Genomic DNA, 12,955 nt, shown 5'->3' on the forward strand with positions numbered 1-12,955 from the left:
CGTGGCATACACACTTTATAGTAAACACTTAATTACGGTTATCACTTATCACCTTACCATACAAGGTAACTATGATGCGTTTCAAGTGCAAAGGGTAAACAAGCGCAACAACAATAGCGAACGAGGACAATCTCATTGTGTATCTTACACTTTTTCTCTTTGTGCTTCTCTTTTCCCCGCTCTGCTCATACACTCATACACAGTACAGTATAGCAGCACATCAAAAACGCACAGTTCATCAACTCCAGACTTTAGTATCACGCTAATCCCGAATCAAAGGGACGGACTACTACAATGACCATGTAAACCAAATCACCCCTCCACAACGCATCATCATCGTCATAAAGCATTGTGAAGGCAAGGCAAGCGGAAGGTGTAGTTCATGCATGGACGAGACGACAATGAGCATACTTACTGAAGCTGTTGGAGCAAACTGAAGATGCTAAGCCATAGATAGAATGAGAGTGACACGTCCTCTGAGCGTGCTATGGATAGATGGGTCCAAGCTACGTGACAGTGATGTGGGAGAGCCGGGTTGTGGGATGTGAAAGGGGTGTGTGAACAGTGAACTGCAGTGAGGGGTCAATGCGTTACTAAAAGTTGAAATGGAAATTATTATCACTTGATTACGCTGTGATGCATTACTGATTACTGATCGACTGATACTACCTATACATGTTATTTCATCTCTCACTTGTACTCATTGGATCCATATCTAATACCCATCGTCACCTTCCATATCAAATCACGTATCAAGTCTCACACCCCACTTATAATCCAACATCATTCACCTCAACTCATACTCCACCTCAAAGCATCAGTCTCACTTGAATCCACCCGGGACTTCGTGCATCAAGAACCTTCGACTGGACTATTCCGTCATCCGTCATCCATCATCCGTCATTGGAAAAAGCCCCACCATCACACTCATATTCAAATTCCGTACTCAGATTGTACCTTCGAATAACCCGAAGAGAAGAAGAGAGGAGCGTAGGTATCAAAGGATCATCAGTTTAGATAAAGAGTGATCAAAACGTCATTCACCCAGCTACATATCCAAGCGAAGAGGCATTTTCACTGAGAACAAGGTATATATTTGAGGTATGTTGGGTCTGTCTTTCGCCTGATACACCTGTATGAACATTCGATATACGTATTACACCAAAAGCATAAAGGCTGATCATCACAACATGGTCATATTACTATGGTTGTTCCGAACATTCACATCTCAACTCAAACCATACTACCTTAACAGTAAAAGTCAAGGGATAAGTCAGTTCCAACCAAAAAAGCTAACCAACGAAATACCAGATAAATCTTAGTCGGATTATCTCGACAATCACGACCTCCCTCTACTTGTAACATCGACCCTCCTCTCAATATGCTCGGTCCACCTACAACAGTCCCCTTACCCCCTTCTCCACCATATAGTGGCGACGACTCCTCCCAACCCACCATCTCTCACCTAGTACCTCCCAACGGCCTCACCACGCCCGATAGAACCCCCTCACTAAGCTCGTCATTCGGTGAAGCTTCGTCACCCACTCCGCATGGACGGGATCCAAGCCCAAGTTATGTGGACGGGAGGAGACAGGACAGTACGAGTGATGGGTCGTCAAAGAGATACGTACCGAGGTTGGAGGATTTCCAGTTGATCAGGGTATTGGGTAAAGGTTGTGCGGGAAGGGTGAGTCGGTGGTTCCATCTGGTGTTCAGCATACCACGGCATGTAAGATTGCTCCGATGGTGAGTGGAGACCACTACTGATTTCATACGTGCAACAACAGGTCCTCCTAGTCAAGCACACACCCACAAATAACATCCGAGCAATGAAAGCCATTTCCAAGCGATCCGTCCTCACTCACGACGAGCTCAATCACACCCTGACCGAACAATCCATCTTAAAACGTTTCGCAATTGACGAGCCCAATAACAGGTTCGTATCTAGACTACACAGCTCATTCACGGACAGAGAGAATTTCTACTTCGTGATGGAGTTTTACCCTGGTGGGGATCTGGCAACGCAGATGGAGTTGCATGGGATATTGGGAGATCATAGGACGAGGTTCTATGCTGCTGATATTACGCAGGGACTGGAGGATCTGTGAGTGATTTGATAGCTTTCCATCCGGATGGGTCGACTTGAACGGCTGATTTTTTTTGTTACGTCTCCTCAGACATAGACACGGTATAATTGTACGAGATCTGAAACCGGAAAAGTGAGTGCAGCTGACTCGTCAATGGTCCACTAAATCTCTTTCGATAATGGTCAGCTGATAGTTCTCTACCTCAGCATATTACTAAACTCCAAAGGTCACGCAGTATTAGCAGATTTCGGTTTATCCAAAGAATTCTCTTATCGAGGTGATCCAAAACCTATACATGTCGTCACATACCCTGGTCAACCAGCATTACCGCCCTGGGCAGGTCAGGGAGCTGGCAGTCTGAGGACGTTAGCCAGTGGACAGAAGAAGTTGGTAGTTGACAAGGCTTACTCTTTCGTGAGTCAGCTTGGTAGCGACCACTTGATTGAACTCGAGCTGATAGCAGTCGGAGACAGGTCGGGACGTCTGAATACCTTGTAAGCTGTCCTCAGGGGTCCCGTCCTTTCGTCTCAAGCTTACGCTTCTTCATGCTTTGACCTAGTCTCCAGAGGTGGTCAAACGAGGTGAATATACGTATGCGGTCGATTGGTGGGCTTTGGGATGTATCGTCCTTGAAGGGTTGGTGGGGAGGGTGAGCTTGCAGGCAAGACTTTCAGCTCGGTAAAAGCTGACTTGCAAATATAGGTGCCTTTCAGGAAAGCAGATGACGAGCCTCCTGTGAGCTTACGACTTCTTCTCCACAAGAAACGAGAGCTTACCTCTGACGGTGTAGATGGTTTTGTGGAACCGGATACTGTTTGATCCATGGGACGAGCTCTTCCATGATCCCAAGATGGCGAGATTTATGCCTGACCCAGTCACATACAACTTTATCGATGCGGTGAGCTGCTTAGTGTGGGGGACATTGCAATCATCTTCATGGCAGCTGACTCTTGGTATTCTCTCTAGCTCCTTCAGAAAGACCCGATGTGGCGTTTGACAGAACCTTGTGTGAAGCAGCATGATTACTTTGTCTTACTGTGAGCTACCTTCTAACCTGTCTCTTCAGGACCACCAACTGAAGCATACTTCATGACACAGCGATTGGGACACGGTCAACAAAGGAGAATATCAAGATCCCCATGGACTCAAGCTCCACCCAATCGCAGAATACAACACCCACTACTTTCCTAAATTGTGTTTGGAGGAAGACCCCTCAGTCGACATGTCGACTCATGAGTTCCGAGGAGAAGACAATTTCAAGAAGACGCCGTTGAACGACAATGCTCTATATGCTCTTGAACAAGCAAAGTATAGATACGAGCTGGAAGGTTTCGCCTGGACCAGAGAGGAAGACGGGTATGAGACTGTTGAGGAGAGTGAGATGGAGTATAGTGTTGCTGCAGAGGAGGAGGAACATAGGGTTTCAGAGGATTCGGAGAACAAGATACCCATCGAGTTGACGGCTGAAGATATATCGCCTGGAATGGTCGAAGCTGAAGGTGGCGAACCGGACTCAGCAATCGGTGGCATGACAGAGCTCGGTGAAGAACGGTATAAGGACGAAGAGGATATTGTTCTTCAACCTACGATGGAGGTGGCCGAAGCCTCAGTTCCTGCTCCGTCGGTGGCTTCGCCTGTCATTCTGCCGAAAGAAGCATCATTACTTGGATCACCTGCTTCTGCATATTCCACCAATCTCCCATCTGTCACCTCAGCAGCTTCACCTGATCCAGTAATGGGACGCACGAGTCCCGAAGATATATCTGTGGAGATGCTGAGGAACGCCGAGCCAGTCAAGAACAACTCGGCTGCTCAGCCTGATTTAGCGACATCAATCGAGAACGTCCCAGCTTCAACCTCCCCTCGACCGTCAATCGATAAAGACCTTCCTCCGATGCCCAAGGTTGATGTCGCCCGTTCGAACTCCGTGAGAACACAAGCTCAAGCTCAATCACCCGTCTCGCCTCAACTATCCACCCACTCCATCCATTCTCACCCCGTGCCCATCCCCCTCAGACCCAAACCAGTCAGACAATTATCCGAAGAGATCAATCTCAACCTCAACCTCCCCCCTGGGCTCCCCGCGTCCGGTCTATCCGTATCGGACATCGTGACTGTCCCCTCCCCACACCCCTGCTCACCTACCCGGATCGTCCGTCGTCACCCGCAACTTCCCAGTGTCGACACAATCCCCATCGCAAGGCTTTCAGTGGAGTTACATGGAGTGAGGACATACATAGATGACGAAGAGTGGGAAGAGCTCTCCATACCCGAGGGACCAAATGCGTCTTTACCCAATGGGAATGGTCATGGAAATGGCAGGTTGGATCATTCGTTCCTTGGATTAGGAAGGGTGTTGAAGAGAAGACCCTCGACGTTGATAGGAAATGGAAGTACCCACGTAGGAGGGGGATCGGGATTGAAAAGACAAATCAAAAATTCAGATACCTCCTCTTCCAAGATGTCTGGATCTACCAGTCCGTCTAAATCCCCTAGACCGAATTTATTCTCCACGAAATCTATCGAAAATACAAAGAAGGCATTCAAGTTTGGGAATAAGTTGAAGACGTTTCCTGTACTCAAGTCACTCGCTTCTCCTCCCGAGGCACATTCCAATACTTCTAGGATTGTTACTCCCTCTGGAACTGATCGTTTGCCAATCACCAATACCGATAATCTGGCTGCTGAGAAGAATAAAGAGGAAAGACCCAAAATGGGATATAGGAGACACACCGAATCGGGCTCAGGATGGCTCGGACGGAAAAAGAAAATATCATCTATCATACCTTCCACTTCTTCCTCCACTTCAAGCAGTATGAGGAAAGAAAGTGGTGCTACCAGCAGTAATCCACCATCACCTATCAAAAAGAAATCTCTCATTTCGCCCGAGGTGGGTGCAGAAGCAGGACAAGGTGACAGGACAGTATCCAACTCCAGCTCTGTAGTCAGCGTATCGAAGGATAAGAAGGGGTTACCAAAGTTGGAGTTGGATGATATTGAATTAACAGGGTTGGGGTGGGAACCCTTTGATGGGAAGGAATGGGGAGTCAAGTAGGGCTTCCTCGACCTAATGAAAAACATGAACTGCTCCTCGAGTTGTACTGTACATACAATTTTCTCATTCTTTTCAATTCAGGACTATCAAACAGATTTAAGTCAAGTTGAAACAAATTATAATCCCATTCTGTTCTTTGTACCTCATTACATTCCTTCTACCTTTGATGTGTATACGACTTTTTATGATTCTGATGATCAAGACCCCATAACCCAATAACGGATGATGGTTCATGCATATATACGTGTTATACTGTACCCTCGTACAGATGACAAGCTACCTCCGATCCATGACAACAAAAGTACAGTCCTTCGACAGATGATCACGAGTCAAATAGTTACAAAATACAATGCCGGAAAGTACAAGACATCAAACGATGAGACATGAAAGATCTGATATTCACCAAAACATAACATACAGAGATATCCTACATCCACCCCAAACCCTATCATTCCAGCAATAGTTCTAGATCTAGATCTAGATGGGACAGTCTACTTTTATCCTGCCCTGAGGCTACTGCCCCATCCCACCATTCTGCAAACTAGCCAAAATCGCCTCCGCCTGCTTCGCAATCTCCGCCCTCTCAGCCTGTCTCTTAAGGTATTCTCGTTGTTTCTCATCCAATTCCTTCTCCTTCTCTTCCTCGAGCTCCGCCAACCTCTGCTGCTCAATGGCATTGGCAATACTCCTCTCCATCAACAACGTATCTTCCTCTCTGAGGGCAGCCTCGGCCAATTCGAGCGCCTCTGCTTCTTCTCTCGCTTGCTGCTCCCTCGCTGCTGCTAAGGCTAGTTCCATGGCGATTCGTTGGGCCTGCTGCTCCTCCATCTCCTTTATACCTTCCCTTACGACGTTATCTATCGCCCGCGCTAGGATGTCGATCTTGGTGGCGTTCAGACATCCTAGGTTGAAACATCCGTCAGGGAGGAGGTGGACGTGCCGTTTAGAAGTTAGAGCTTCTACTTGTGATGGAGGGAGGAGGGCGGTACTACGCAGAAGAAGTCTCATAAGCTACTTGACCTTGAAGCGAAGGTATATGGACTAGCTCACCAGTACATCCCACTTGCTCGCTTGAGATGTATCCATGAGCCGGGCGTTTTGAGTTTGTTTGCTAACAGGTCGTACAACTTCTCGCGGACGGAACGCAGTCGATCGGACATAGCTTTGATCTCGGCGAGCCTATAAGACATTATCACAGGAGGCAATCAGTCGGACGTGATTGATATACCAAGCAGCGACGTTGCCATCCAGCAGCTGAGGTAGACGAGCCACTATTACTCACCAGGCAGGATACAACTTCCCATCCGACAGTATCTGATGAGCGACCTGTGCACCCCAAGGAGAAGGGTGGAACCACATCCCCCTAGCTACCGAGCGCAACTGCGAATCTACCCTATCTCTATCCTCGGCATTCTGAGTGACGATAGATACGATAGCTGGACTATCGGCATACAGACCCATCATCTATCATATCATACTATTAGCTCATACACCGATCGGGACGAGTCAGAGATAGAGAACTTACCGCATCGAAGCTTTGAACTAGTACTACAGGTAATCCCTCATGTACCATAAATCTCAACGCCTGGGCATCTCGATTGGTATCTCCCGTTGATAAGCCTTGATACGCCATCATCACCAAAGGTATCAACTCTCGTTCCTACAACCATACCAGATATCAGATATCAGCGGAATCTTTGTGTTAGATCTCATTCGTATAACTAACCTGAAGCAACGCAGCCAACAACCTCCACTGATTGGTAGTCAGTTCCGCACCACTAGGCATACTACCGCTAACCTGCAGCAACACCACAGATTTGGGAGGTGCATCTTGTAGGTCTTCTCTCAAACTTTCCCAATCTACCCCACCGGTCTTGTAATCTAGGAATCGGAATGAGCGAATTTCCAGACCTGCATCCTGTAATGCTGTTGTATCTTCGTCTGCCGTTGGAGAGGGGACAAATACTGATTTCGTACCGGGGACGGGGGGGAAGCGGGAAAGGAAGGTAGCTGCTAGTCGAAGTGCCCCGGTCAGAGATAGTGCTTGTATGGAAGCAATCTATAATACGAAAAGACTGATCAGTGATCATCAATTTGATCAGGTAGAAGATGTTGACTCACTCTACGATGTCGATATGCCTGACTTTCCACACCATATGCAAACTTGATACCAGCATCCAAGAACGGTGCATACCCTTCTATCGGTAATGCCTCCCTAGCTAAGATGTTCTCGTTCCGCAGGTTCTTTTCCACATACCGTACTGTAGGAGGTATGAAGATCTTCCCGTTATCTTCTCTGAAACCAGGTAACGACAGATTGATCTTCACGCCTATCTCATCATTTTCGTATGCCGAGGCGATCGCGACGGATCTGCAATTTTGATGCACTGTCAGTTAAATCATGGGAGCCTTCAGAGATCTTGGCTCACGTTTCCTGCGATGCAGTAGGTATGGTCGACCATACTTCCAGACCTTTCCGATTACTACCTTCAGCATTACCATTCTGATTCAGCGGTCTTCCCATACTTGCTGCGGTAAGCTATCATCACTTATGTCAGCTGGTCTTCATTTGGAATGCCATGGGAAGATTTAGCTTACCTGCTGTAAAACGTCCAAAAGCAAACTCGACTGAGCATCCTGACTCAATCCTCCTATACCTCCGCTAGCAGCAACACTCTGCGTCAGTTGCGCCAGGGCATTATTGGCATCTTGAGAACCGGCGTTGGCAGCTCGAGTAGCATGCATGATGGTTTCCTTGGCTGCTGCTGACGCTTGGTCGGCATCCATAAGCGATCCGGAACGTAGAAGCGATTCAAGAGCTTGAACTCGGAGACCCAGCTCATAGTTGATATCTTCATCTTCTTGTACCCTGCAAGTGGAAATCGCAGTGTCAACGAAATATCAGTACAGAGGAAAGGAAGAACAGATGAGCTCACTTTCGTTTCTTCCGCTGAGGAAGGACGGGATGCTCCATCCTACACATTCCGGGTACGCCTCGTTTTATACTGAAATCGCGAGATCAGGCGTTTGCCATTTTTGCTTTCCTGAGGATATCAGGACTCACCATCTGCTACATGGTATGTTACGATCGCACTGTGGAAGACAGAAAATGTAAGCAGGTAGTCACCAAAACGAAAAAGACGGACTTACATGTTCTATGAGCGTTGTGTGCCGTACAACGTTAGTATATCTACCGCCGATTATCTAATGGGATTGTGAAGTGATACGTACGTTTCTGTACACGAGCGAGATCAGCAACCCAATCGACATAGCAATAAGTACGGACGAGCACTCACTCGTCTATGACATTCTGTATGACCAGTAAGATGTTACACGAGATCAGCTACTACTCACTGGAGTCAGACATTCAATTGCACGAGACTAACCTGTACAACTCCTATGATCACGATGACTCAATTCAGCAAAGATTCCCCACTTAACCATAAAAGAGAAAAGCGAATCCGACACTCACAAGACCGTCCTATTCCTCTTTCTTTTCTGCTTTCCTCCACCAGCACTATCATTCTTGCCATCCTCATCGTACTCTTCATCCTCCTGCTTCCTGTTTTTGGGGGTATCACTCTCATTCCCATTTTGGTCAATTTCCTTCAACTTGTCCTCTTCCTCCTCTTCCTCTCCATCATCCTTCTTCTCTCCAGCTCCGGCTCCGTCTTTCTCCCCATCTTCCTTGTCCTCACCCTCATCCTCCTTGTCTTGATCCTTATCCTTGTCCTTCTCCTTCTGATGGCTTAGGTTTTTGACAAACTCCTGTACCTGTTCCCTAGTCAACGGACCTTCATGCCTTGGTGAATCGACCTCCAACGCATCCTGATCCTGATCCGGTTCTTGGTCTCGACTCTCCTCCTCGCCTTCACCATCTAGCTCACCTTCTTCATTCGCTATTCTAGACAAAGCTGCCAAGTTGGCCAAAGTAGCTGGGTCAAAGCCTTCTTCGTCATCTAGGGAAATACCATGTTCTTCCAGGTTGATATTCTGTTCTTCTCCAGCGGTAGATTCCTGAGGCTCATTCTCCTTGCTGGGCTGTTCCGATGATTGTTCAGTGGGAGCTGTTGTCTCTTGATGGCTTGCATCTGTGTCAAGGGTCTGATTGGGTTGCGCGCTATCTTCCTCTTTCCTCTGCTCACTCGAGGAGGCTTCCCCATCCGCATCCTCCTGGCCTGCCTGCGCATCATCTTGCTCTATTATCCTATCCGGCTCCTGTCCTTCTTCTGGTATAGGTGCTTCTCGCGACGGCTCATCAGGGGTATCAGTATTCGTATGTATTGGCGACATTCCCTCCTCGGCAGGGATACCCGGGTGGACCTCCTTTCCCGCTTTATCGTGAGTATCGCTCATAGCGTTAACTCCGATGAAAATGACTGTCTATGCGATATGGGTATGTCTTGATAGCGAGGAAGAGGTCAAATATGGTCGGACAGTATTCAGAGGTGGGTATAATGGTATGACTGATGTCAGGTGGATGACAAGATGGTGTTATAAGCAGCGAGGACTGGGGTTGTTTACCTTTGTTGTTGACGACGCCGCGAGTGGAATTTTCATCAGGTACGAGGTACTCATCAACCGCTGGTTAAATGGGGGGTGTAAATACACTTCCTTCCGTTCGCAGCAGATAGCGAGCAAGCTCCTAGAGGAAGAATGATCTAAGATCTCACAGGTGTATCTTGATGTCGCCGGGCACGAAAGAATGAAAGGATGCTATATGTGTCGAACACAACAGCTGAATATGATGTTCACAAAAACGGTCAGTGTAAAAGAAAACAGTATATAGGAAACTTGATACGCCGCAATTTTTGTTTAACTCGGGGATGTGGTCAAGGGGTATGACAAGCGATCCGCATTATGTGAATAACATAAAAGATCGCTTTCGCTTAGCCTGGGTTCGAGTCCCAGCTTCTCCATCTTTTTGTGCTCCTCTCTGTGTTCTAGGGGTTGTGGGCTTCATTTTACACCATTTTTATGGATTTTCTTTCGTTATCGACTTCGTTTTGAAGCCGTAGGATTTTGAGTTTGAATCCAGTCGTCCCGCCACAACGCTACAGCGCCCTTTGAGAGCGTGCCACATTGTTTGGTTGGCGCGCCACCCCGCTACCACGTGGCCGCCTAGATTCACGTGATTGCCACGTTCGTGCTGATTTCAACACGTTGAGGTTACCACCTAGTTCAACTTTGGGATGTTCAGCCTGCATGCATGATCCATGACAGATAGCAGAGCAGCGTGCAGTACCAACGTGCCTCTGTGGTGTGATCTCGTACAGCAGGTATCTTATATGTCATGTCTTACTCAATGGTCTATCAGATCTATAACCAATTTTTAAACATCTATGTCGTTAGCATGTTTCATGTCTTTCATTATCACCAAAGATCCTTTACCTCCGTGTCTTCGTAATATCATTAGATATACCACTTCCCCCAAATAACCCCGCCCCAGAAGCTCCAGAACAGCTCCCTCCCCCCATCTCGCCTATACGCACCCAGCTGAGCCATACCTTCCACAAAAGGCCTTGCGGTAAATCCCAGCCACACCCAAGTCCATATGAACCCTATCAGCCTTTCTGTCGTGACCAACCATCCGGGTTCACCTCCCTTGCCCCTCTTCCAACTTGGATGTTTCCTGCTCTTCCAAGTTCTCCAACAAGTCTTGATCAGCGCTTCGATGGCTAACGCGAAAGGTTGAACGATGAAAAATGGAGTCAATCGCAATACGTCGTTGAGATAGATGGTATCGCCGGAAGAACGATTTTTGAGCAGTAGAGCCAGACTTCCTACATCGTGTATTATACCTGATAGCAGGAATGTTATGAATGATTTGATCAAGTTTTGAACCATCAGCTTGGTCGACATTTTCCTACGGATTATGGGCGAGTCACTGTTGGGTATTGCGGAGGACGGGAGGGGGTGAGATGGCGAGATTTGGCCAGAGGGATTAGGTGAATTCCTCGAAGAGGAGTCGAACGAGCCTGATGCCAATGTTGTTTTGGAGGTGGGCGGGACAGAAGGATGCGATGAAATACCGGTATGAGTCAGACCCAGGAGGTTCTCGCCGATACCTATCCATCCTAGGACATATAGCCACCGTCGATTATAGCCTTGCCATGTCTATGAGTAACAACGACCATATCAGCCCCAGTCAAGCGCATTTAGTGATCAGAAGCAGTGAATTCAAGATAGAACTTACTCTAGACCACAAAGTAGATAAACCGGGATACCTCCACAGCTCATCCAAATCGCCAAACAATGGAGGCCACCCCCACGGAGCGTACATCTCCGTCTCCCAGCCCAACAACCCACCAATGATCACGCATATGATGCTCATGGCTATATGGCTGTTCACCAGACTAAAGTAGATCCTGACTACGACCGCGGTAGAGTTTATCCCCCTCTCGAATTGACTGAGCTGGTGATATGGTACCGCACCCGGTAGACCAGAGAAGAAACTTGCAGAGTGTATATTCCGTATCGCTCGGAAGAAGTCGTCTACCAGGTATGCCAAGATCCATTTCCGCATCTGGACCATAACGAAGTGTGTTCGAGAGGAGGTCCGAAGGTAGGGGTCTCGACGGGATGAAGCGCCAAGTGGACAGGAGGTGTTCCATCCTATACCTCTGTATGAGAACCAGAGACTGAACGACCAGTAGAATTTCGCGAGCGTGAATGGCGGAGGTACAGGTTCAGGTATGAGTACTACCTCTTCCTGAGATTGGGGTGATTTCAATTTCGATTCATGTGATGGAGAGTGACCCTTCGCGAGATGGTTGGTTGTCGTGGTCTGGGGGTAAGGAAGTGGATGGACCTGAGAGCGAGGTACAAGTCGATGGCAATTTTCCTCAGGTGGGAAGAAGATGAAGAATTCGAGGATGCGCATTATGAAGGATCCTGGATAGCAGATCAGTATGTCGACACGAATCACATATTTCGGGATGTGTAAGGCATTGTTGAATACTGTCGCACTCACCCATCAACGTAGCCACCCCCCAATGATTGAAATCATGTTCATCCTCCGTACACAATACCAGATATCCGAACACAGCTATGCACAGCGGTGCGACTATTCCAGCTCGAAAGAGCTTCCATCCTCCCGTATGAGGTGTCGTTAGCACAATAACTGTGAAGCTCAGAGTCCCGAATGCCAGGTTATAGTCTGTAGGATTCTTGAGATGTAAGGGAGGGAGTTTGGACAGGACTGGGGAGAGGGGTATCTGAGGAAGAGCGAGAGTCGGTGAGGGGGACATCGCGGCTCATCGGAAGCAGAAGCAGGAGGCAGTGAAAGATGTGTGGTGGTTCGTTTGTGCTACTGTTGGTGGTACATACTAGAGACGAATGCGTAAATGGTAGATGCATGAAGCTACAAACGTGATGAAGTTGACATGAACATTCCTCAAACGCACAGCCAGGCACACTGTCAACATTCTCAAGTCAAGTCACGTGATGTCGATGGGATACAGCCGAGATCTTATCATGAATCTCATTCATACGTAGTGTGAGTATGCATAAGTTGCATAAGTTCATGCGAGTCATGAATGACTCATAATTTGTATATTCCCTTCACCATCCGCATCGCGATGTAAGTTACGACGATTTCGAAACGAAGAATACGCAGGAGCAGAGATCGCCACTGAACCAAAAAACAAATACCAAAAATATTGGTTGCCGGGGGCCTCCCTTCCGCCCACAGTTTCTTGCTTGAACCGCGTTGAGGATATCATTACTGCTCCCCCGACCCTTCCCACGAGCTTTCTGTCTTGCTGATTTCTCGCTTAGCCATATTTTGTACTCGCGTGTCACTCATAATCTG

At 47.7% G+C, this 12,955-nt stretch overlaps 3 protein-coding genes across 3 annotated transcripts; 1 reads left to right on the forward strand and 2 right to left on the reverse strand.

Moving 5' to 3' along the window:
• Positions 1-1,381: 1,381 nt before the first annotated feature.
• Positions 1,382-5,142, forward strand: I302_108802 (uncharacterized protein; the record flags this gene model as incomplete). Its single annotated transcript, XM_019194528.1, has 10 exons — positions 1,382-1,687; positions 1,788-2,104; positions 2,178-2,219; positions 2,294-2,501; positions 2,561-2,581; positions 2,647-2,736; positions 2,790-2,822; positions 2,878-2,985; positions 3,054-3,124; positions 3,186-5,142. The coding sequence occupies 10 exons, from the start codon at positions 1,382-1,384 to the stop codon at positions 5,140-5,142; spliced, it is 3,153 nt and encodes a 1,050-aa protein (XP_019043364.1).
• Positions 5,143-5,655: 513 nt separating this feature from the next.
• I302_108803 (uncharacterized protein) lies at positions 5,656-9,498 on the reverse strand (the record flags this gene model as incomplete). The annotated part of the gene is made up of 11 exons (XM_065870731.1): positions 5,656-6,130; positions 6,193-6,321; positions 6,425-6,606; positions 6,668-6,802; positions 6,869-7,201; positions 7,264-7,513; positions 7,572-7,681; positions 7,741-8,011; positions 8,079-8,147; positions 8,207-8,212; positions 8,615-9,498. 11 exons carry the CDS (start codon positions 9,496-9,498, stop codon positions 5,656-5,658), a joined length of 2,844 nt encoding a protein of 947 aa, XP_065726803.1.
• Positions 9,499-10,554: 1,056 nt separating this feature from the next.
• Positions 10,555-12,392, reverse strand: I302_108804 (uncharacterized protein; the record flags this gene model as incomplete). The annotated part of the gene is made up of 4 exons (XM_019194530.1): positions 10,555-11,259; positions 11,339-11,902; positions 11,954-12,036; positions 12,116-12,392. 4 exons carry the CDS (start codon positions 12,390-12,392, stop codon positions 10,555-10,557), a joined length of 1,629 nt encoding a protein of 542 aa, XP_019043366.1.
• Between the last annotated feature and the right edge of the window lie 563 nt (positions 12,393-12,955).

The sequence above is a fragment of the Kwoniella bestiolae genome, chromosome 8 (assembly GCF_000512585.2).
Source record: "Kwoniella bestiolae CBS 10118 chromosome 8, complete sequence".
Lineage (NCBI taxonomy): Eukaryota > Fungi > Basidiomycota > Tremellomycetes > Tremellales > Cryptococcaceae > Kwoniella > Kwoniella bestiolae.